At 35.4% G+C, this 23,867-nt stretch overlaps 1 protein-coding gene across 4 annotated transcripts in view; it reads right to left on the reverse strand.

The window, feature by feature from the left end:
* G2E3 (G2/M-phase specific E3 ubiquitin protein ligase) overlaps positions 1-23,867 on the reverse strand; it is a 62,041-nt gene that overhangs the window by 24,982 nt on the left and 13,192 nt on the right. For 2 of the 4 annotated variants that reach the window (XM_039247144.1, XM_039247145.1), the window contains 5 exons: positions 18,168-18,208; positions 12,964-13,061; positions 10,128-10,229; positions 3,445-3,569; positions 2,347-2,512 (listed from right to left, as the gene is read on the reverse strand). In XM_039247144.1, coding sequence (XP_039103075.1) covers positions 2,347-2,512; positions 3,445-3,569; positions 10,128-10,229; positions 12,964-13,061; positions 18,168-18,204 — 528 coding nt within the window. In that variant the 5' untranslated portion in view covers positions 18,205-18,208. The remainder of the gene's footprint in view (positions 1-2,346; positions 2,513-3,444; positions 3,570-10,127; positions 10,230-12,963; positions 13,062-18,167; positions 18,209-23,867) is intronic. The other 2 variants (XM_039247146.1, XM_039247147.1) reach the window with 1 other exon arrangement.

The following is a 23,867-nucleotide window of genomic DNA, read 5'->3' on the forward strand; positions in this document are numbered from 1 at the left end:
AAAAAGATCAAGTTCTTCGGTTAATGTCAATGTCAATCTGGAGTGGTCTACTACAGTTCTAAACTGCTGCGTTTCTTTGAGTGAAGGTATTGAGGGATATGGAATTTAATCATCTCAGGTGCCTTTGAGTTAGATTATTTCCACTTTGACAACTTAAGATTTTAGTTCACCCAGGTTTTTCTTTTGAATCTCAAGTTCTCTTTTAAGTTGTTCTAACTAGCCTTCTGGTGTACCAGTAGAGCTTCAGTGTAGGTATCATCACCAGATCCCATACTCAACTTCTAAGCTTCACTCATTCTATTCACATGTGCTACAAAGTAGGGTCTGTGAAGTGCTGAATATTTTCTATTTCTACGTAATGATCAGGATGGCTAAAAAGATTTGTAAGTTCAAAGGCAGGAAATTGCAGGATGTTTATTACAAGAAACTGTAAATTTGAAAGTATATTTTGTACTGGGCTAAGCAACCACTACTTGAGAAGAAATTGCAGTTATTGCTATTGTTCGATTCACTCAAGTACTTTTACTATTAGTACTTTTAAAACTGTCTTGAAATGTAAGAGGATTTATAACACCTTCAAACTTTGAGAAATACTTTTGTGGATATTGTGTAATCAATAATAACACTTCATTTTACTAAACAATAGTAAAAGCCAACTTAAGTGTTAAACTTAGGGGAGACTGGGTGGCTCAGTCGGTTAAGCGTCTGACTTTGGCTCAGGTCATGATCTCGCAGTCTGTGGGTTTGAGCCCTGCAATGGGCTGTGTGCTGACAGAGCCTGAAGCCTGCTTCAGATTCTGTGTCTCCCTCTTTCTCTGCCCCTCCTCACTCATGCTCTATCTCTCTCTGTCTCTCAAAATGAATAAACATTAAAAAAAAAGTGTTAAACTTAAATAAATCCTTTGTTATTTAGCATTCTATTAACTAGAACTATCAGTTGGTACTTTAACACATGTATACTATTGTATTTGATGTTATCAGTAAGTGAGATCTTTTTAAAAATCTTTTGAATCAAATACATGTTAAATTACTTAATGTTATGTGTTTTATGGTATATACTTAATAACCTGTCATCAAGTTTGACATACAAGGTGGCTTTCAAAAAGAACTAATACTTTTAATTCATTAAACAGTAATCAGTCCCTGTCAAGAATCTGTGATACAAAGTGTTTACCAGTTTTTTAAAAGGCCTCTCAACATTTAAGTATCTTAGCTTACAGTTAAATTATCATTTCACATATCTTGATTTTCTAAGCTTAAATATGTAAACGAACTTGTGAATTAAATCTGTGTTTTATTCATTGTGAAATACAAACAAAAACCTTAGGTAAAAACAACAAAAATGTTCAAGCATAAATAAAAATTAGAAGGTAGTATTCTAAAGTATTATTAAAATATTAATTCAATATTCACTTCAAAAGAGTAAATTTCAATACAGTAATTCCTCAATAGAGTATATTTTATGTGTGAAATATGCTTTAGTTAAGCTGTTTTTAAATTACAAGTAAAATACACATGTTAACTCTTCCCAATTTAAAATTCAAATCAAAGGGGCGCCTGGGTGGCTTAGTCGGTTAAGCGTCCGACTTTCGCTTAGGTCATGATCTCGTGGTTCATGGGTTCAAGCCCCGCGTCGGGCTCTGTGCTGACTGCCAGCTCAGAGCCTGGAGCCTGTTCCAGTCTGTGACTCCCTCTCTCTCTGACCCTCCCCTGCTCACGCTGTCTCTCTCTCTCTCTCCTAGAGATAAATAAAACATTAAAAAAATTAAAAAAAATAATAAATAAAATTCAAATCAGGGGCACCTGGGGGCGACCCTCCCCTGCTCATGCTGTCTCTCTCTCTCTCCCCCCGCCAGAAATAAATAAAAATATTAAAAAAAAAAAAAAAAATCAGGGGCACCTGGGGGCGCCTGGGTGGCTTAGTCGGTTAAGTGTCCGACTTTTGCTTAGGTCATGATCTCGCGGTTCGTGGGTTCGAGCCCCGTGTCGGGCTCTGTGCTGACTGCCAGCTTGGAGCCTGGAGCCCATTCCAGAGTGTGTATCGCCCTCTCTCTCTGACCCTCCCCTGCTCATGCTGTCTCTCTCTCTCTCTCTCTCCCCCCGCCAGAAATAAATAAAAATATTAAAAAAAAAAAAAAAATCAGGGGCACCTGGCCCCCCTCAGCTGGCGAAGTATGCGACTCTTGATCCCAGGGTTGTAAGTTCAAGCCTCATATTGGGTGTAGAGATTACTTTAAAAAGTAAGTAAATAAACTTAAAAAAAAAAAAAAAAAAAAAAAAAGGAAATGAAATTCAAGTCAGCAAACAACAAATTTTATATCCAAAAAAGTTTACAAAATATCTTACCTGTAAACAGTCTCTATGAAACCAAGCATTCTTACAACAAGGACTTCGTAATATACTATAAGTTGGAATAGGCTCAATGAATTCCAAGCAAATGGTACATGGTAAGGAGTCTCTATAATTATTAGATGTAATTATTTGAACAGGTCGATGGTTCCAACAAAATGATCTAAAAATGTGAATTATTTAAAAATAACATATAATAAATTACAAAGCACAATAAGGCTAGCATTATAATTTGCATTTAATAAAAGAAAACTCATAATTATTCATAATCACTCAAAATGTGAACCTTCTGTTGGTTAAGACAATTCACAAAATTTCAGTAACTAGCATTATGTTGAGAATCTTATGTAATAATATTAGCAATACCATTATACTCAACAATGTACAAAAGAAGGAATTTAAACTTGAAAAATATTTTAATCAGGTAACATAAAATATAAGTAAAAACTTACTGTTAAGCCACTAAATTTTTTTCCTCTTGTTATATTCTAAAATGCAGTTTTATACATGGTACAATCCATTAAATAGGTCAAGAACACAAAGACTAAAAGAAATAGGACAATAAAAATATCAAGTACTAAAATTCATAAATCTTAATGTTTAAAGCTTGATTCAAGAAGTAAATATTGTCAGGGGCAGTCCAGGGCATAACATTTACTTTTGGACTCTGCCAAATTTAAATGCCTTCAATTTACTCAATGAGAAATATATACAGCCCTGTGGAAGAAAAGTGGGCCATAAATCTTAAAAAATGACATAAAAATCTAGAATTATGAAAGGTGGAAATTTTTATTAAATACAAATAAATTAAGAGTTCCATATATTCTAGAGCTAAAAGTTGAAGGTGAATATTAACTGTTAAGCCCATTCTACACTGGCAATTCCCAAGATTTTGCAGTGATCACATTTTAGTGATGACTCCATAAAAGAGGAGGGGAGCAATCTATATATTAAAAACATAAATTAATATATATGTGTAAACTCAGTGTAGCTATGAAAAGAAATTTCACAAAGGAATTTTTATTGGGATACCCATATCCATTTTCCACTTTTCCCTAATATTCATCTTTCATATTCAATAATTAATTAACTTACGCAAAATTGCCAGTAAATTGGAAAATACATTCTCTCTGAAGTCCACATGGGAAATGATAACTTCGTTTACATCGGGGTGCAACACATCCAATTGAAGCACCAGTCTTCTTGCAAATACAGCATTTCTAGAAGAAAATGTGAAAAGAGAAGTCATAACATACAAAAGCTCAATACTATAATATGACCCCAGGTATAAATGAATACTCCTTGTAGGGAGGCTGAAAATTTTCATCTTACAACAGTTATGATGATGATATATAAAGCGATTTCCTGAAAAATGTTCTACCCAGAAACAATCTAAGCCACTAAAGATTCACTCCTGTAACAATTTTTCATAAAAGATTCATCTCCCATCTAACATGTGGATGAGACAGAGAAGCTTCTTTTCCTTTCTACCTGGCTAAAGTACTTTCAGCTGAAGGGTTCATAAACATAATGGCTATACCTTAAAGTCTCAAATCTCGGGCGCCTGGGTGGCTCAGTTGGTTAAGAGTATGACTTGATTTTGGCTCAGGTCATGACCTCAAAGTACATGGAGTCATGCCCCATGTCAGGCTCTGTGCTGACAGCGTGGGAATGCTTGGGATTCTCTCTGCCAATCCCCAGTCGGCCTCTCAAAATAAACATACATTAAAAAAAAGAGTTTCAAATCTCAATAGAAAACACATAACTAGGAAATATTCATCAAGGAAAACAGTAGAACAATCCTAGAAACCAATCTGTAAAAAAAAATTTAAAAAAAAATCTGCAATGATCAATCACTCTATCCTAACTAATTGAAAAAGTGTTAGATACCCAAAATAGTTACATAGTGACCTTCCCCCAACAAGATATGTTCAATTCCTAATTCCTGGTACTATGAATGTTACCTTAATTGGAAATAGGGTCTTTGTACATGTAAGTAAGTTAAAGATCTCAAAATGAAACCATCCTTGATTTAGGATGGTTCCCAAACCAAAGGACTTGTGTTCTTGTAAATAAAAGGAGAGGGACATTTAAGACACAGACACACAGAGGGGAAGGACATGTGAACATATGAAGCTGGGAACAGAGACAGGAGTTACGCTGCCAAAAAACCAAGGAATGCCAGCAGCCACCAGTAGCTGGGAATGAAGCATGGAAGGGATTCTCCCTGAGTTCCCTGAAAAAAATCAATCCTTCTGACAGTTTGATAAGAAATTTCTGGTCTCCAGAATTGTGAGAACAAATTTCTGTTTTAAGCAACCTAGCTTGCAGCAGTTTTTTATAACAGCCCTAAGGAAACAAATACAATACCACTGCCACAAACTAAAATATAACAGTGGTATATGAACCAAAGACTATTATTAGACAATGCAATCATTAGTAAAATACAGAGCAGTATCTAAAATCTAAAACATCTTGGAACTCGTGAGATAGCCATTATAAAATGGTCACTGATGAAGGAAGTAGATAGTCTCATTGTTACCCCTGAAGTGCCACTATATCACTGGAGAATACCTTGCCAACCTGAGGCTCTTCCAGTAAACCTGACATATGGAACTCTAGCTTAAGCTCACAAATGGAGACAACTCAAGGATCAGGTTATTTTTAAAGGTTCACAATATACTCAGAGAAGATTAAGATGTTTTCAGAAAACAGTTATTTCCAACTGCAAGGAGACCCTTTCAGGTCATCTTCCACCACAAGTCCACCATCATCAGAAGGCTGAGGAATTCTGATACTAATACTCTCACATAGTCTTTAGTTAAATGCCACTGCTTACCTTTCACCCAAGGTTTTCTCTTATGCCCTAAAGTTCTATTCTAACATCCAGTCCCCTGCATGCTCAACATCTTCAAAAATAATTGCGTGGGGTTTTTTGTTTTGTTTTGTTTTGTTTTTTTGGCCTCAATTAAAATAAAGGTCTTGCTTTCCTTACAGAGTTCTTAGATGAAATTACTTACTTTCTCATCTTTCATTTTCATCCAGACTTGGCAAGGGATGGGAGGAGGATACAGAAAAAGGCAAGGGGGAAATCAAAACATTATTTTAGTTCTCTATTACAAACTATAAGCCACAATTCTCCCTTCATACTTTTTTTTCACCATTTATTTCCTCTTAAATAGTTTATTGTCAAGTTGGTTTCCATATAACACCCAGTGCTCATCCCAACAAGTGCCCTCCTCTGTGCCTATCACCCTCCTTCCCCTCTACCCCACCCCCATCAGCCCTCAGTTTGTTCTCAGCATTCAAGAGTCTCTGATGGTTTGTCTCCCTCCCTCTCCCCAACTATTTTCCCCCTTCTTCTCCCCCATGGTCCTCCGTTAAGTTCCTCCTAATCCACCTATATGTGCAAACATATGGTATCTGTCCTTCTCTGCCTGACTTATTTGATCAGCATAACACCCTCAAGTTCCATCCACGTTGCTACACGTTGCTACACATGGCCAGATTTCATTCTTTCTCATTGCCATGTAGTATTCCATGGTATAGATAAACTCCATCTTCTTGATCCATTCGTCCGTTGATGGTCACTTAGGCGCTTTCCATATTTTGGCTATTGTGGAGAGTGCTGCTATGAACATTGGGGTCCATGTGCCCCTGTGCATCAGCACTCCTGTATACCTTGGGTAAATTCCTAGCAGTGCTACTGCTGGGTCATAGGGGAGTTCTATTGTTAACTTTTTGAGGAACCTCCACACTGTTTTCCAGAGGGGCTGCACCAATTTACATTCCTACCAACAGTGTAGGAGGGTGCCCGTTTCTCCACATCATCACCAGCATCTAGAGTCCCCTGATTTGTTCATTTTAGCCCCTCTGACTGGCGTGAGGTGGAATCTCAGTGTGGTTTTGATTTGTATTTCCCTGATGAGGAGGGACGCTGAGCATCGTTTCATGTGTCTGTTGGCCATCTGGATGTCCTCTTTGGAGAAGTGTCTGTTCATGTCTTCTGACCATTTCTTCACTGGATTATTTGTTTTTCAGGTGTGGAGTTTGATGAGTTCCTTATAGATATTGGATACTAGCCCTTTATCTGATATGTCAATTGCAACTATCTTTTCCCATTCCGTCAGTTGCCTTTAGTTTTGATTGTTTCCTTTGCCGTACAGAAGCTTTTTATCTTGATTTTTGCTCTTGATCCCTTGCCTTTGGGAATGTGTCAAGAAATTGCTGTGGTTGAGGTCAAGGAGGGTGTTTCCTGCTTTCTCCTCTAGGGTTTTAATGGTTTCCTATCTCACATTCAGGTCCTTTATCCATTTTAAATTTATTTTTGTGTATGGTGTGAGAAAATGATCTAGTTTCATTCTTCTGCATGTTGCTGTCCAGTTCTCCCAGCACCATCTGTTAAAGAGGCTGTCTTTTTCCACTGGATACTCTTTCCCTCCTTGTCAAAGATTAGTTGGCCGTACATTTGTGGGTCCAATTCTGAGTTCTCTATTCTATTCCATTGGTTTATGTCTGTTTTTATACCAATACCATGCTATCTTGATGATTACAGCTTTGTCGCAGAGGCTAAAGTCTGGGATGCTGATGCCTCCCGCTTTGGTTTTCTTCTTCAATATTACTTTGGCTATTTGGGGTCTTTTGTAGTTCCATACAAATTTGAGGATAGTTTGTTCTAGTTTTGAGAAGAATGCTGGTGCAATTTTGATTGGGATTGCATTGAATGTGTAGATTGCTTTGGGTAGTAGTGACATTTTAACAATATTTATTCTTTCCATCCATGAGCATGGAATGTTTTACCATTTCTTTGTGTCTTCTTCCATTTCCTTCATAAGTTTTCTATAGTTTTCATCATACAGATTTCCTATACCTTTGGTTAGGTTTATTCCTAGGTATTTTTTGGCTTTTTGTGCAATTGTAAATGGGATCAGTTTCTTGATTTCTCTTTTTGTTGCTTCATTATCGGTGTACAAAAATGCAACCAATTTCTGTACTTTGATTTTGTATCCAGAAACTTTGCTGAATTCATCGATCAGCTCTAGTAGGCTTCTGGTGGAGACTTTCGGGTTTTCTATATAGAGTATCATGTTGTTTGTGAAAAGTGAAAGTTTGCTTCTTTGCCAATTCTGATGCCTTCGATTTCCTTTTGCTGTCTGATGGCTGATGCTAGGACTTCCAGCACTATGTTAAACAACAGTGGTGAGAGTGGACATCCCTGTCGTGTTCCTGATCTCAGGGGGAAAGTTCTCAGTTTTTCCCCATTGAGGATGATTTTAGCTGAGGGCTTCTCATAGATGGCTTTTATGATGTTAAAGTAATTTCCTTCTATTCCGACTTTCTCTAGAATCTTTATTAAGAAGGGATGCTGGGGCGCCTGGGTGGCTTAGTCGGTTAAGCGTCCGACTTTCGCTTAGGTCATGATCTCGCGGTTCATGGGGTTGGGCCCCGCGTCGGGCTCTGTGCTGACTGCCAGCCCAGAGCCTGGAGCCTGTTTCAGAGTCTGTGTCTCCCTCTCTCTCTGACCCTCCCCTGTTCACTCTCTCTCTCTCTATCCTAGAAATAAATAAAAATATTAAAAAAAAAAAAAAAGAAGGGATGCTGTATTTTGTCAAATGCTTTTTCTGCATCTATTGACAGGATAATATGGTTTTTATCTTTTCTTTTGTTAATGTGATGTATCACATTGATTGATTTGCGAATACTGAACCAGCCCCGTAACCCAGGAATGAATCCCACTTGATCATGGTGGACAATTCTTTTTACATGCTGTTACATTTGATTTGCAAATATCTTGTTGAGGATTTTTTGCATCCGTAGTCATCAAGGATATTGGCCTGTAGTTCAAATGCTATAAAAAATTATGCTAACAAACTGGACAACTTAGAAGAAATGGACACATTCCTAAGCACAGATACACACACACACTACCAAAATTCACACAGGAAGAGACTGAAAATCTGAATAGACCCGTAACTAGTGAAGAAATTTTATCAGTTATCGAAAATCTCCCAACAAATAAGAGCCCTGGGTCAGATGGCTTCCCTGGGGAAATCTATCAGACATTTAAAACAGAGTTAATATCCATTCTTCTCAAGCTATTCCAAAAAATAGAAATCAAAGGAAAACTTCTGGACTCATTCTACGAAGCCAGCATCACTTTGATTCCGAAGCCAGACAGAGACCCAGCAAAAAAGAGAACTACAGGCCAATATCCTTGATGAATACGGATGCAAAAATCCTCAACAAGATACTTGCAAATCGAATCCAACAGCACATAAAAAGACTATCCACCATGATCAAGTGGGATTCATTCCTGGGTTACAGGGCTGGTTCAATATTTGCAAATCAATCAAAGTGATACATCACATTAACAAAAAAAAAGATAAAAAACATATGATCCTATCAATAGATGCAGAAAAAGCATCTGACAAAATACAGCATCCCTTCTTAATAAAGACCATCACGAAAGTCGGGATAGAAGGAACTTACCTAAACATCCTTTCATTTAAAAAAAACAAAAAAAAAAAAAACTGGTTCTTTGAGCCTAATGACATCTACGCTCTGTCACCTACTTCTTCCACCTTGAGACTTTGGCACCTTTCTCTGTATCTTAATTCTTCCTATCATTGTAAACAACTTCTACACTGATAGACAACCTTTCTTCGACTTCTTCAACTATGATGATGTGTCAATGCCCTTCATTTCTACTTCAGTGAGATGAATATTCTCATCACCTAAAACTGCTTCATCACAGAAATCATCAGTTCCAGTTATCATTTCCTCTGGGCAAAATTCCCTATACTTCTAGCCTTCTCATTTTCTTTTTTTCCTCACTTTTTAAAAAAATGTTTATTTTTTTTTAATTTTTCTTTTATGTATTATTTCTGTGAGAGAGAGAGAGAGAGAGAGAGAGAGAAACAGCATGAACAGAGGAGGGTCAGAGAGAGGGAGATACAGAATCTGAAACAGGCTCCAGGCTCTGAGCTAGCTGTCAGCACAGAGCCTGACGCGGGGCTCGAACCCACAAATCGTGAGATCATTACCAGAGCCGAAGTCAGACGCTTAACCGACTGAGCCACCCAGGCGCCCCTCTCACTTATTTCTTTAACTTTCTCATTTTCTAATTCTCATTATTTCTACTCAGACCTCACAGAAACCTGTAATTCTTTCTTTGTGTTTAACATAGTAGGTATCATACAGAAGATTCACAACTGTAATTAAATGAACAAGGGGTTAAAAGTTTAGAATACATACTTATTTTGGAGAACATGAGAAGGAAATGAACAAAGGAACAAAGGTACATAATGTCACAGAATGGCCACAGAGGTGTAGAGATCATAAATTACTGGTCTGCCCAGTTGTATAATTTCCACCTCAATCCATCATGCCAACTCAGTAACTGAAGTAGAGGAATGAAAAGTGAATGGCTGGGTTGACTCAGGATTAAAGATTTGAAGAATAACATAGCAGAAGTACGTTCATAATTCTGATAGTTAAGAGTGGGTGAAATCATGGATAGGGTGGCATAAAAGGACGTGAAATTATATATATAATATATATAATTATCATATACATTATTCAGGGTTAGTTAACCTCTCTTTCATTTGCAAATATACAAAGTGTTCTATTAAAATTTACTGTATTTGACAAAAATAAGCATTTGAACACAAAATCACAGTCTTATAAATTTCCATTTGGGAAACTGATGGAAAAAAAAAACCCTCTCCAGTTGACCATATTTATAGTATATAGTGTAAAGATTAAAAGAGTTTACTTACCAGTTTAGAAGCTCTGTTCACTTCTTTCCTGATGTCTTCTATTAGAAAACCGTACACTCCTTCTTCTTCTTTACCTCTCTGCCAAATTCCACTTGACATCAACTATAAATATATTCTCAATTAGAAAATAGACTCTAAGAAACTAGTTTAGAAATATACATACGTATATATAGGAAGTATGTGTGTACATACATACACATATATGTATATATACATGTATGTAAATGTGTGTACATATATAAACACACATATATTTGTGTATGTATGCATATATAGATAAGACAGATTACGTTCCAATGAAAAAATGGACATAACTCAAATTTCAAGCACCTCTTATCTGTAACAATTATTTTTGATGGTCAAAATAAGAGGCTACTCATATTCCTTGATTTGGAAGACATTGTATATTAATAGTTCATGTAACCATACTGGTTTCTAAAAGCATTCCAGGAAATAATAGAAAAAGGAAGAAAGAAAGGAAGGCAGAAAGCACCTGTTTTAGAAAAAATAGTGGTAAATACTGAAAGGTGTAATGGTGGTATCAGTAAATGTTACAGAGACAATTCAGTTTATCAGTGGTATTTCAGGCCAACTTTCAATCTAGCTGGATTCTGAATCACAAAGGGATATTTACAGAGAAACCTAGTAAATCATGGTTAACACAAATGTTTGAATTTTTAAAAATCTTTTGACTTCAGTTTAAATATGTTTAGGAAACATGATTAAAGAAAATGCATGGGACTGTGAATAAGAAATCCTGGCCTGTAAACCAGGTTCTGTGTCCTGGAACTTTCTAGTACTCGAGGCAAATAATTTAATGTCTCTGACCTTAAACATAAAAATAAAAACACTGGACTAGGTGGTCTCTAAGTCTCTTCCAACTCTAACATTCCATTACCATTTATAACATTACTGTACTTTCCTGGTCACAATGAAATAGAATTTTTTACATGTTGATCCTTGGGTGAGTATGTTTTGAATTATTATACTCATTAATGAAAAACAATATAAAGGACATTTTCATAAAATTAAATATATTAAATAATCCAAAAATACCTTAAATTTGTGACTAGAGGATTACTTTAATCAATATAATATATTCTAGAGAAAACCAAAAAAATACACATTTCTTAAGAATTGGTTATGGGGGCACCTGGATGGCTCAGAAAGTTAAGCTTTGGACTCCTGGTTTTGGCTCAGATCATGATCTCATGGTTGTGAGATTGAGCCCTGCATTGGGCTCTGTGCTAAGCATGGAAGCTGCTTGGGATTCTCTCCTCCCCTCTCTCTCCCCCCCTACCCAACTCATGTGCTCTCTCTCTCACTCTCTCAAAATAAACTTAAGAAAAATTAAAAAACAAAAACAATAGATTATGAAAAAATAACCCAATGACTAATTCTTCTGCATACAAAGTAAAATAAACTCTCAGAAAAATGAAAAGGTTTTCTTTGGTGATACAAAATGTAAGGCTCCCAACTTAACAAATAAATTTGTAATGCGAAATTCGCGTTCCCTTAAATCTTGGTACAAAGTAATTAGGTCCAGTCCAGAAGTCTATTTAACCCATAGGGTACCTGAGACACAACACTATAGTCTGAGAGAACCACCAAAAAATATGTTAGATGGTTTCTCAAGGAAGTACCTAGAGTTTTAACATGGATGCTGGGTTGAATATGAAAATAGACCTATAAATTTATTGATACTCCTTCTAAGAGATGAAGCCTCATTACCTTCGCCTTGAATGTGGGCTAAACTTAACTCACTTCTAACAAAGAGAATAAAGTAAAAGTGACAGTGGTATGGGACAGTGAAGACTAGGTCATACGGTTCTATCCTGATGCATAGCTTTCTCTCTCTCTCTCATCATTTGCTCTAGAAGAAGTCAGATGCCATGCTGTGAGTACCCTGCTGAGGTACCCCGGAGGTACCTCAGAAAGGAACTGAGCCTTCCTGCCAACAGGTAGAAAGTATTAAGGCCAAAAGCCATGTAAAGTGAGCCATCAGAGGAGGATCCTCCACCCCATCCAGCCTTTAAATGACTGAACGCTGGCTGACATCTCAATTGCAACCTCATTAGATCCCCTGAAGCAGAACTACCCAAATCAGCCAATACCAGATTCCTGATCCTCAAAAAGTGTTTTGAGATAATAACTGTTTAAGCTGCTAAATTTCAGGATAATTTGTTAAGAAACAATATATAACTCATATAGTATCAAGAAATATTGTGTCTACTGATGCAACCTTGGCACGAAGGCAGTGATGGTGCCATTAATATCTTAAGACACAGATTCAGTGAGGTGAGAAGTCAGTAGAGGGAAGGGGAAACAAATGAGAGACCCATTCTCAGTATGAAATCACTTTCTCTTTCTTCCAAGTAACTCATAAACTCACCTATTTCCTCTTCCACAAGTATTTATTACTTTTATTCAGAACTTTTTTTTGCAGGTTCTTTTTGAAATAATATACTTTCCTTCTATTCCCTGAACCTTCAAACAACTCTTTTCTGAGATTTATCACTTGCAACAATGGAAACAAGAAAGTGAAAAAAAAAGATAAATCCCTTAGAGACCTAAACATTTTCTCCTTTATTCACTTAGTCCCTAAAGGGTTAGACAAAAATAAACAGATAATGATGACAGGTCTTCCTTCATACATACCAACTAATTTCAGAATCTTAGAATTTGATAAATGAAAAACCTTATTTTACATATAGGCAAAATGAGATCCAAAGAAGTTAAATGACTTATCCAATTCTCAGAAACCATCCATCAAGATCTAATTGTCTTCTTTAGAAGAATATCAAATTTCCAGGATTTAATTATAAATTATACTCACCAAACAATAGTAATGTACAGTGAGATTCCATTTCTCATTAGTTTTCTTTTCTCCATATTTATTAGGACAGTCATCATTTTTTCGACAAAAAACACAAGCTAACAGTGAAAAAAGTAAATAGATATAAAAATATTTTTAAATTTTTAAAATAAAACCTATGGAATTGGAGCTTCTCTCAAGTGAGGTGTTCATTTTTTTCTGAGAGAGCAAATCACATTATATTATTATCAGTAACTTAAAATTTCTAACACCTATTTCTAAAACAATAAACATCATTGTTTTAGACTTTGCATTTTTAAAATTAATCTTTAATGAATTCCAGTGTGTCGTTAAAATGGCAACTTGTAGGGTAATATCACTGACAGTAACAGATGAGGAAACTCCAAAACACTACCTCCCCATAAAAGCAACAATTAAGCTGCCAAAAACTGTCAGAATCAACCTTTTAGAAACTCTGAAATCTAGTTTTAAAACTTACAACAATTAGGAGAATGCTCAATAAAGAAACAAGCTGGTAAATTCTGATGAGCACTTTGTGGCATTTTAACTTACCTGCCTACCATCCCCCACTCTCCAGCTGAGCAATGGCCTTAGGAACGATGGCCCATGTTCCAGGTTTGGATTGTCCAGGAGGAGTTAAAATAAACCTTGTTCTTAAAGAAATGTGATTTTATGTTTTGATCTGTGTTGCGGATCCCTGAGGATGGGCTCAGATGTATGCCCTTGTTTTGCCTGCCTCAGAGCTTTCTCAGGGCTGGAGTCTGACCATTTGTCAAAGGCGCTTAAGACAAATATACTAGATGAAGCAGCTTGCAGCAAAGGGTAACAGACAGGACAAGCAGGTAACAAACCAAAACACCTATAAAAGAAGAGGCTGGGAAAAGGGGACACATGGATAAATGGGGGCTTTGAAAAGCTCCCACAGATACCTGGGAATTCAGAAAGATAAACACATGCTCAGGGCTAGATACATGCTCAGAAAAAAACCCAGAAACCCTAAGCTTTCACCTCTAGCCGATCTTTATGTAAGCCAATATGAAAAAACAAAGACACCAAATCAGTAACAATTTTAACCTTAAAGAACTAGAAAAATAACACATTAAACCAAAAGCTGGCAGAAGGAAGAAAAAAATAAAGATTACAGCATAAATAAATGAAATAGAAAAACTGGAGAGAATAAAAATCAAAGTGGATTCTTTGAAAAGGTCAACAAAACAAAACTTTAGTTAGACTGATCTAGAAAAAAAGAAAGGAAATTCAAAACTTAGGAAAAAGCCACAGAAGTCAAAACAATGTTGTAGTGAAGGACAATGATACACATCAATGGGGGAAAAAAGAGTCCAGAAATAAACCTATATATGTATCTATGGTCAATTAATTTTGAACAAGGATACCAAAATCATTCATTGGAGGAAAGAACAGTTTTCAACAGATGGTACTAGGACAACTTGATAGCCACATGGAAGATAATACAACTGAACTCCTCCCTGACACCACATATAAAAATTAAAATTAAATCAAAATAGATCAAAGACCTAAATGTAAGCACCAACACTAAACTCTTAGGAGAAAATACAGGGTAAATCTTTATAACCCTGGATTGGCAGTGGTTTCTTAGGGATCACATGCTACCAAAAGCAAAAGTAAAAAAGAAAAAATAGATAAACTGGACTTCATCTAAGTTTTAAACTTTTGTGCATCAAGGAACACTAAAGAGAGTAGAAAGACCACCTACAAAATAGGAGAATATATTTAGAAACATATACCTCGTAAGGGTCTAAGGTCCAGAATGCATAATAAGAAATCTTATAACTCAACAACAAAAACAAAAGCAACTTAAAAATGGAGCAAATGATCTGAATAAACATTTTTCGATGATATATAGCCAATAAGCACGTTAAAAGAAGTTTAATATCCTGACATCAGGGAAATGCAAATCAAAACCACAAAGAGATACCACTTCACATCTACTAGGATGGTTACAATCAAAATGTCAAAAAATAACAAATGTTGGCAAGGATCTGGAAAAATAGGAACCCTAATATGCTGCTGGTGGAAATGTAAAATGGTACAGCGACTTAGGAATAATAATTTGACAGTTCCTTAAAATCTTGAACATAGTTACCATATGAAACAACAATTCTACTCCTGGGTACATATGCCAAACAAATGAAAATGGATGTTTAAACAAATACACTTGTATACTAATATTTATAGCAGCACTATTCTCAAGAGCTACAAAAGGGAAAACAAATGTGCATCAATGAATGGATGAATGAATAAATTAATACATTACATCCATACAATGGAATATTATTCAGCTATAAAAAGGAATGATGCTCTAATATACACTGCAACCTGGATAAGCCTAGAAACATCATGCTAAATAAAAGAAGCTAAGTGCAAAAGGTCATATACTATACGAATTCATTAATACAACAGATTACATTATCCAGAATAGGTAAACCCACAATTGCCCAAAAAGCAGATTGGTGGTTTCCAGGGGCAAAGGAGAAGGGAAATGAAAAGTAACTGCCAAACCTGTCTCTTTTGGGGATGATGAAAATGTTCTGGAACTAGATAGTGGTGATGGCTGTACAATACTGTGAATGTACTAAATGCCACCAAATTGTATACTTTAAAATAGTTACGTGTATTTTGTGTTATGCAAATTTTACCTTAACAATAGTAATTGTTTACTGTAACAATAATAATTTCATAAAGGCAAATTGTAAAGCCAAGGAGACTGGAGTTAAATTTCAGCACCACACTCCTGCTATGTAATCTTGGACAAGTCACAAAAGCACTTTATGGCTCTGTTTCTTCATCTTAAAAATGAGGACAAGAGTACTTACCTCAAACTATGCCTTAATAAGGATTAAATGAGATAGTATACTATAATTAAAAGGGTGTGGCAGCTAGATAGAACTGAATAAATATTAGTACTATATCAAACATTTCTACCTTATATTTACTTGTACAGAAAATTTCTAATAACATACTAATAACATGATGAGAAAACCACCAGCTGAAGAGAAAAGACACTGAGAATCTCAAGGTAGCTGATCAGTTTAAGATGAAAGGAGCCTGAATCTCTTAAGTGATTGCATGGAGCAGAAACTCCCTATCTGTTCCAACTCCCCTAACCAATTCACAACGGATTGTAATATAACCAAATACTAAAGTTTTGTTGTTAAACCAGTAAGACTTCAGTTTTTACCTATTATAGCAACTAGTCTTATTTACCCTTAACTAACACATGTAATTAAGAATGGATGCTATGCATTGAAATGGTACTACATTTGGGGCACCTGGGTGGCTCAATCAGTTAAGTGTCCAACTTTGGCTCAGGACACGATCTCACTGTTTTTGAGTTCGAGCCCCATGTCAGGCTCTATACTAACAGCTCAGAGCCTGGAGACTGCTTCAGATTCTGTGACTACCTCTCTCTCTGCCTCTCCCCTGCTCACACACTCTCTTTCTCGCTCTCAAAAATAAATAAAATAGTTTTAAAAAATAAGAAAAATGAAAAGCTTCATTACTTATTGAAGAACTATATCAAAAATGTTTTAAAAAGAGCATTCCTGTCTACTTGAGAGCATATTATGTTTTATTTCCAGACAAATATGGGGAAAACACAGATGGGCTCCAACTTATTGATCCATTAAATTCAGAGAGAGACAGAGAGACAAAGAAATGGTACTACGTTTAACAGCTACTCACAAAACAGATCCCAAGACTGGAAAAAAATAAAACATCATGAGCTAATATTTAATATTACAAAATACCCCCCCCATATCTGCCCTCCCTCACTACAGGTTAATGAGATAAGCCATAACTAAAAGCCCTTTCCTAAATCTTTCAAAAGATTTCAACTCTCCTTCTTTCCTTTTACAGAGTAACTGACCACATCAACTCCAGCAAATTGCAATCTGTTTACTGGACACCTTAACACCAGCAGCTCTCATCCCCCGTACCTATACTTCTAGCTGTTAAGTGTGCATGCACCTATCAAAAGGAAGAGAAATACAAGGAATGAGCTGAGACTACAGAATGAGAGTCTTCATGATGAGCATTGGATGGAGCTGCATTTGCCATGATACCATGGACCTGTCGCTTTCCTTCTGTACCCTTCCTCCCTTCACCCAGTATATGGAGACACTGGATGTAGAACACACCAAGTTTTCAGGCATGCATTTTTATCCAAAGATTGCTTTTGTTTGTATTTGTACTTTGTTGTTTTTTAATTTTAACATTTAAAATTCAGTAACAGTGTTCTTTCTGACTTCACTGTATTAAGATCACCTTCTAACTATAGCAAATGATACTGGCTGAATTAAAATAATGAAATAAACATATTCAGATAAGTAAAAAACAGAGTCAATCTTAGGAAAACTATTAAGTAAATAACAGTAAAGGCAGTATTTGCAGTTTACAAATTCATGAAGGTAAGTCCATGAATTACTAAGTTTCATAACAATTAACATAGTTGATAGAAGTCTGTAGGTAAAAGCAAAAAAGCAAAGTAGAGGGAGGATTAAGACCACAAATTTCCTTACCAACCATGAAGGTGGAGTTAACAGACACACTCTATTAGTGATGGTCAAGATAGACTTTTAAGTATAACATTTTAATTTAAGAGGACATCAAAAATTAAATCTTACAAAGAGTAAATGAGTGGAGTAGTGGCCGAAGAGAATAAGTTAAATTTCTCATTTAGCCAATCAATATATTACTGTTTAAACTAATAAATGAAGAACTCAACAACCAAAAGCAAAGGTATGCATCTATCTGAGACTGTTATGAGCACCTAATGATAAGTTTTCCTTTTCACGTTAGGTTTGTGTAGTGTTTAAAATGGTCTCACCCACATTTTTCCTTTTCTAAGAAAAAGTTATACAAAAAAGATGAAAGAATGGTTTATTAAATAATGCTGTTTTATTCAGATAAAAAGCATATCTGATAAATACATATAAAAATATGAATAAAGTATGGCAACTGTTATCTTACAGTAGATTCTTGTTGAAAGGAAAACACACGGATATTATATTTTAGTATATGGATATATGAACAAAGCATGGACTAAGGAACTCATTCCTATTTTGAGTCAGCACTCTAAAAAGTTTTAATATAATAAAAAGGCAAGAGTAAAATATCTTAATATTTTCAATTATATTTGAAAATGTTTTAAATATTTTACTTACCAAGATTCTGTGAAGCACCAAGTTTATTTTCATTCATTTTACTAGGAAAAATAAGAACATAACAATATAAGCCATCTTAATTTTTAAAGTTTCAGATTACCCACTTTAATAAAATTTAGTCACTGCTCAATTACAAATAAGTTGCATAATCATTTCTTTCTCTAGTACTTAATTTCCTTACCTTTCACACATCTAAACTCACTAGTTTTAACAAGCATGGCTAAGTTTGAGAACATTATTAAAATTGGAGGGCATGTTTTTTAGTTGTCAAAAAGATTAAGATGACTACTGCCTTTTTTTAGTGGAAAGCGGTGAGGATTGCAGGATGTCCTGTAATGTACAAAAAAGACCTACATAACAGTCTAGACTTTCAAATTTCCAGCTGGAGCTCTGAACAGGTTAAAAAAAAAAAAACTTAAATTACATTAACCTAGAATCTAAGCCCATTTGACATAAAGTCTTTTTTTCCTTCCTTTTTTAGAATAAAATGAATTATTTCCAAACTACAACTCCTATTAAATCAAGAAACTTGTATTTTATTTTTGTTCCTAACTTTACTAAGAGCTGCTCACTACGTAGGAAAAAAGTCACACCATCAGTAGCAATGCCATTCACATTTGAGTAGCCTCCAAAACAATCCTTTATCAGGCTACATTTGTCACTTGGATTTGCAGGGAGTGTATACAGAGCTCTAAGCATCTGACTGCCATTTCACATCTAGTAAAACATTCAACCATGTACATACTGAAAGACATTGATCTGCCTCTATCTCCTCACTCCTCCCTAGTTAACAAAGTTACTTATATTCATTACTGAAACATTCCTTTTCTAACTTTTCTCTAGTTCCAAAAGATCAAATAGAGGAAGAACGTTATCTTACCATCAAAATTTCACTTTACCAAAAATATATAACTTAGCTTACTTAAAATGTTATGAGATTCAAGTACATAATGTATGTGTAAATTCTTGGAATTTAAGTAGAAAAGAATAACTTAAAATGCTTAGTACTAAGTAAATGCAATCTCACTTTACAATAAATATTCAAACCAATGCTTACAGAAGTTGAATAGCTGTCCAAAGCCACAGAGCTCATAAGTGGGAATAGGCTAACCCATAACTGGGTAACTATGCCACTTCACATGAAAAAAATAAAAGAGCACAGTAAATAACATGGAACATAAAATACCAAACGAAGGACAAAAATACCCACAAATATTACTATCAATTTCCATCAATGCTTTTTTACAAATTAGAATTTGTATTTCATACTGATTTTAAGAATTGTTTTGGGTTTAAACACTGATTTTCTTATATAAAAGTTCACTTTTGTGTTTTTATAAAAAGTCATAGTCCAAATAGTTTGGATCATTTTGTCTTCAAGCCTTCAATATTTCCTGGTTCTTCCTTACAAAATCATCTGTGCTGTCAAAATTGGTATTTCTTCAAAGAATCCATAAAACAAAAGAGCCCCACATTGACCAAGCTTTACCAATTAAGTAGGTCCAGGCTACCTTTCCCATTTCCTCCCCATAGCATCAATGTAATGCTAAAGGAGTATTTTAGTGTTTTCTAGACTCTTTTAGAGACATGGATCACACTCTTTACGTATATTGACAATACTTTTTAAAATTATTTTTTTAATGTTTACTTATTTTTGAGAGAGAGAGACCACAAGCAAGGGAGGGGCAGAGAGAAAGGGAGACACAGAATCCAAAGCAGGCTCCAGGCTCTGAGCTGTCAGCACCGAGCCAGACAGATGCGGGGCTGGAAGTCATGAGCCATGAGTTCATGACCTGGCCAAAGTCAGACACTTAACTGACTGAGTCACCCAGGCACTCCAACACATTTTTTTTATTATTTTGTGAGAGAGAAGGAGCATGGGGGAGGGGCAGAGAGAGGGAAGAGAATCCGAAGGCTCCAAGCTGCCAATATAGAGCTCCACGCAGGGCTCGATCTCATGAACCTGAGCCAAAACCAAAAGAAGCTTAACTGACTGAGCCATCTAGATATCCCAACATTTTTTATGTTTATACATGTTCATGCAATGTATGCAGACTGCCCCATGGGCCAAAACTGAAAGAGGATCATAACCTAATTTTAAAACATGTTAAAAGGTGCATGGGGGAAGGGGTTCATCTTAAAATTGATGAAATACAACAGGAACATAAAATGCCTCTCTTCTCAGGACTTCTTTATAATTCAGCTTCTGATGTGAATTCTGCTTATCATAAATCCATTCATACATAAGAATCTATTGCAGAAAAGTCCATAAACACATAACAGTAGTTCAGTTAGAATAAACATAAAAATTTTAATTTATAAATGATGTTTAGTCAATATCCAACAACACAGGTTTACATTTGGGAGTCACTCTCCTCTGTGGGTAAAGTGAATCTATGTTTTACTTTTAGATTTATTGTAATTGAGAATAATGACCAAGGTCCACAATACACCTATAATAATGATATTTTAAATTCTCTTAATGACCTTAATGCAAATATTAATCACATATTACTCTGTATTAGGTTTACTTCAATTCTTTTTAATTCTTCAGCTATACTGGCAAGTGCCCTGAGGGCAAAATTCCCACACCATTCAGCACAGTGCTAATAAATATTTGAATATGACTGATACATATCTGAGAGATACTGATAATATGGGCAAGGTTCTAGACTAAGTCTTCTAAGTGGCTACATCTTCTCCTTTTTCCTTTCCCACTACAAAGACCCAGAGCATCTCTTGATGGACAGTGTGATGGAAGTTCTGCCTAGATCTTTATACACACTTAAAGTATGTTACCTTAAAAAAAAAAAAAAAAGGTATCCGAACTTTTTTTTTGTTAATTACTAGTCTCAGAACTCTACACTAAACAATAGCTTTCTCATAGTTACAAATAAATATAAGAATTAAAAGTGAACATCAGTCTCACATGACATAAAAAAGTACGGAAGTATGTAGAGAACCATGCTGAAAAGCATCCAACAGTCATTGGCTATACACTGATCTTAAGAAAGAGCTCCTGGAACTCTTGAGTGGCTCAGTCTGTTAAGTGTCCAACTCTGATTTTGACTCAGGTCATGATCTCACAGTTTTTAAGTTTGAGCCCCAAATCAGACTCTGCGCTGACAGCGCGAAGCCTGCTTAGGAGTCTAACCCTCTCGCTCTCTGCCCCACCCTGGCTCACTTTCTCCCTCTCTCTCTCAAAATAAATAAATAAATGTTTTAGAACAGTAACAAGTTATATTTCATCAAAATTAAAAGCTTACACTCATCAAAAGATACAGTTAAGAAAGTAAATATGCATGCCACAGACTGAAAGTATTTGTAAAAGCTGTGTCTGACAAAGACTTGTACTGAGAATACATAAAGAACTACAACTCAACAAATATAAAGCAAACAATCCAGTTAAAAAAATGAGCTAAATACATGTTAATAAACATATGAAAAGATGTTCAACATCATTTGTAATTAGATTAATAAAGATTAAAAACAAGGGCACCTGGCTGGCTCAGTCTGTAAAGCATGCAACTCTTGATCTCAGAGTTCTAAGTTCAAGCCCCACATTGGGTGTAGAGATTACTTAAAAACAAAATCTTAAAATAAAAATTAAAGCCACTATGACAGACCACTTCATACCTATAATAATGACTAAGATTAGAAAGACTAGCAACATCAAACACTGGAAAGGATATAAATCAACTAAGAAATTTACATAAATTGTTGATGGAAATATAAAATGAAACTTTTCATTTTTAAAAGTTTCAGCACCTTCTTAAGCATGTACCCATACCCTAGCTTTTGACGCAGGAATTTCACATCTAGTTATCTATTCAAGAGAAATAAAAACATATATAGACAGAAACCTTATGCAACAATGTCATAGCAGCCTTCTTCTCTGATACTCCAAAGCTGGAAACCCACCAGTCCATTACTAAGAAAAGGGATAAACAAACTGCAGTTCATTGATACAATGCAATACTACTTAGCAACAAAAAGGTAAGGAGTGCTGCAAGATGCCAACAAAACAGGTGAACCTTACAGATACTATGCTGAGTGAAAGAAACTACATACCATTCATATCTACATTATTCCATTCATACTAAGTTCTGAGACCAGCAAAATTAATCCACCATGAAAAATATCAGTACAGTGCTTGCCTCTAAAATAAGGAAATGACTAGAGAAGGACATAAGGAAACTTTCACCAAGAGGATCTAAGTAAATAACTTTGATACAGAGAAAAAAGTCTCAATTGCCAACGAAGGTACCAGGCTACAGATAAGGGCTTTCTGAACACATTCCTCCTTTTCTTAATTTTGTAGTTTTCAAGGAAACAACACCTTAAGTCCACTGTGTAGTCCAGATCTGGTGCTGACTCCTTTACACAGAGCCCTGGCTTTGCTTTAACACTGTCAAAACACTACTTCATTGACATTTCACCTAGATGCCAATCTTCTCCAAAATCCTTTAATAAATTTGTTTTACCCTTTGGTGAGAAGTTGATGGTTGAAATCCAATATTATATTAGTTTCACATGTACAGCATAGTGACTTGATATTTACATTACAAAATGCTCATCACGGTAAGTCTAGTTACCATCTCTCAGGATACAAAGCTGTTACAATATTGACTATATTCCCTATGCTGCACTTTTCATCCCCATGACTTAGTAAACAATTAAAATTTGTATCTCAATCCTCTTTACCTATTTTGCCCATTCCCTCCCACACCACTACTGCTCTAGCTACCATCAGTTTGTTCTTTGTATTTATGAGTCTGTTTCTGGTTTTTGGGTTTTATTTCTTTGTTTTGTTTTTTAGATTCCACAAATAAGTGAAATCATATGGTATTTGTCTTTCTTGGTCTAACTTAGTTTGCTTAGTGTATGCCCTCTAGATCCATCTATGTTGTCACAAATGGCAAGAATTCATTTTTTATGGCTGAGTAATATTCTAATGTGTATTTAAACACACAATATCTTCTCTACCTATTTATTTATAGACAGGTTGCTTCTACATCTTTTAAATAATGCAATAAACAGGGATGCAGGTATCTTTTTGAACTGTGTCTTTTCATTTTCTTTGGGTAAATATCCAGGTGTGGAACTACTGGATCATGTGGTATTATGATCCTTTCAATGTGCTACTGGCTTTGGTTTGATAATATCTTTCTGAGAATTTTTTCATCTACACTCATCAGGGATATTGACCTGTAGTTTCTTTTCTTGTAGTGTCCTTATCTGGCTTTGGTATCAGGATAACGTTGGCCTTATAAAACAAGCTTGGGAGTTGAACACATACTTTAGAAGAAATACAAGGCCAACAAACACATCAAAGAAGAAACGCTGGAAAAACACGAAAATATGGAGACTAAGCAACACATCTTAAACAAGCAAAAGGTAAGAAAATCACAAGGGAATTAAAAAAGACATAAATGAAGACAAAATATGCTAAACCTAAGGGATATAGCAAAAAGTGATCAGTGGGAAATTTATAGCTATAAATACAGACATTAAAAATTTTAAGACCCCAAAATAGTATCCTAACTTTATACCTGAAGGGACTAGAAAAAGAATAGCAAACAGAAATGGAAGATAAAAGGAAATAATTAAAAAAGATTCGAATGGAGGTAAATATAAAAAAATAGAAAAAATTACAAGTCGGTTCTTCATAACAAACCTTTAGTCAGACTGACCAAGGAA

The sequence above is a fragment of the Hyaena hyaena genome, unplaced genomic scaffold (assembly GCF_003009895.1).
Source record: "Hyaena hyaena isolate Hyena2069 unplaced genomic scaffold, ASM300989v1 scaffold_291, whole genome shotgun sequence".
NCBI lineage: Eukaryota > Metazoa > Chordata > Mammalia > Carnivora > Hyaenidae > Hyaena > Hyaena hyaena.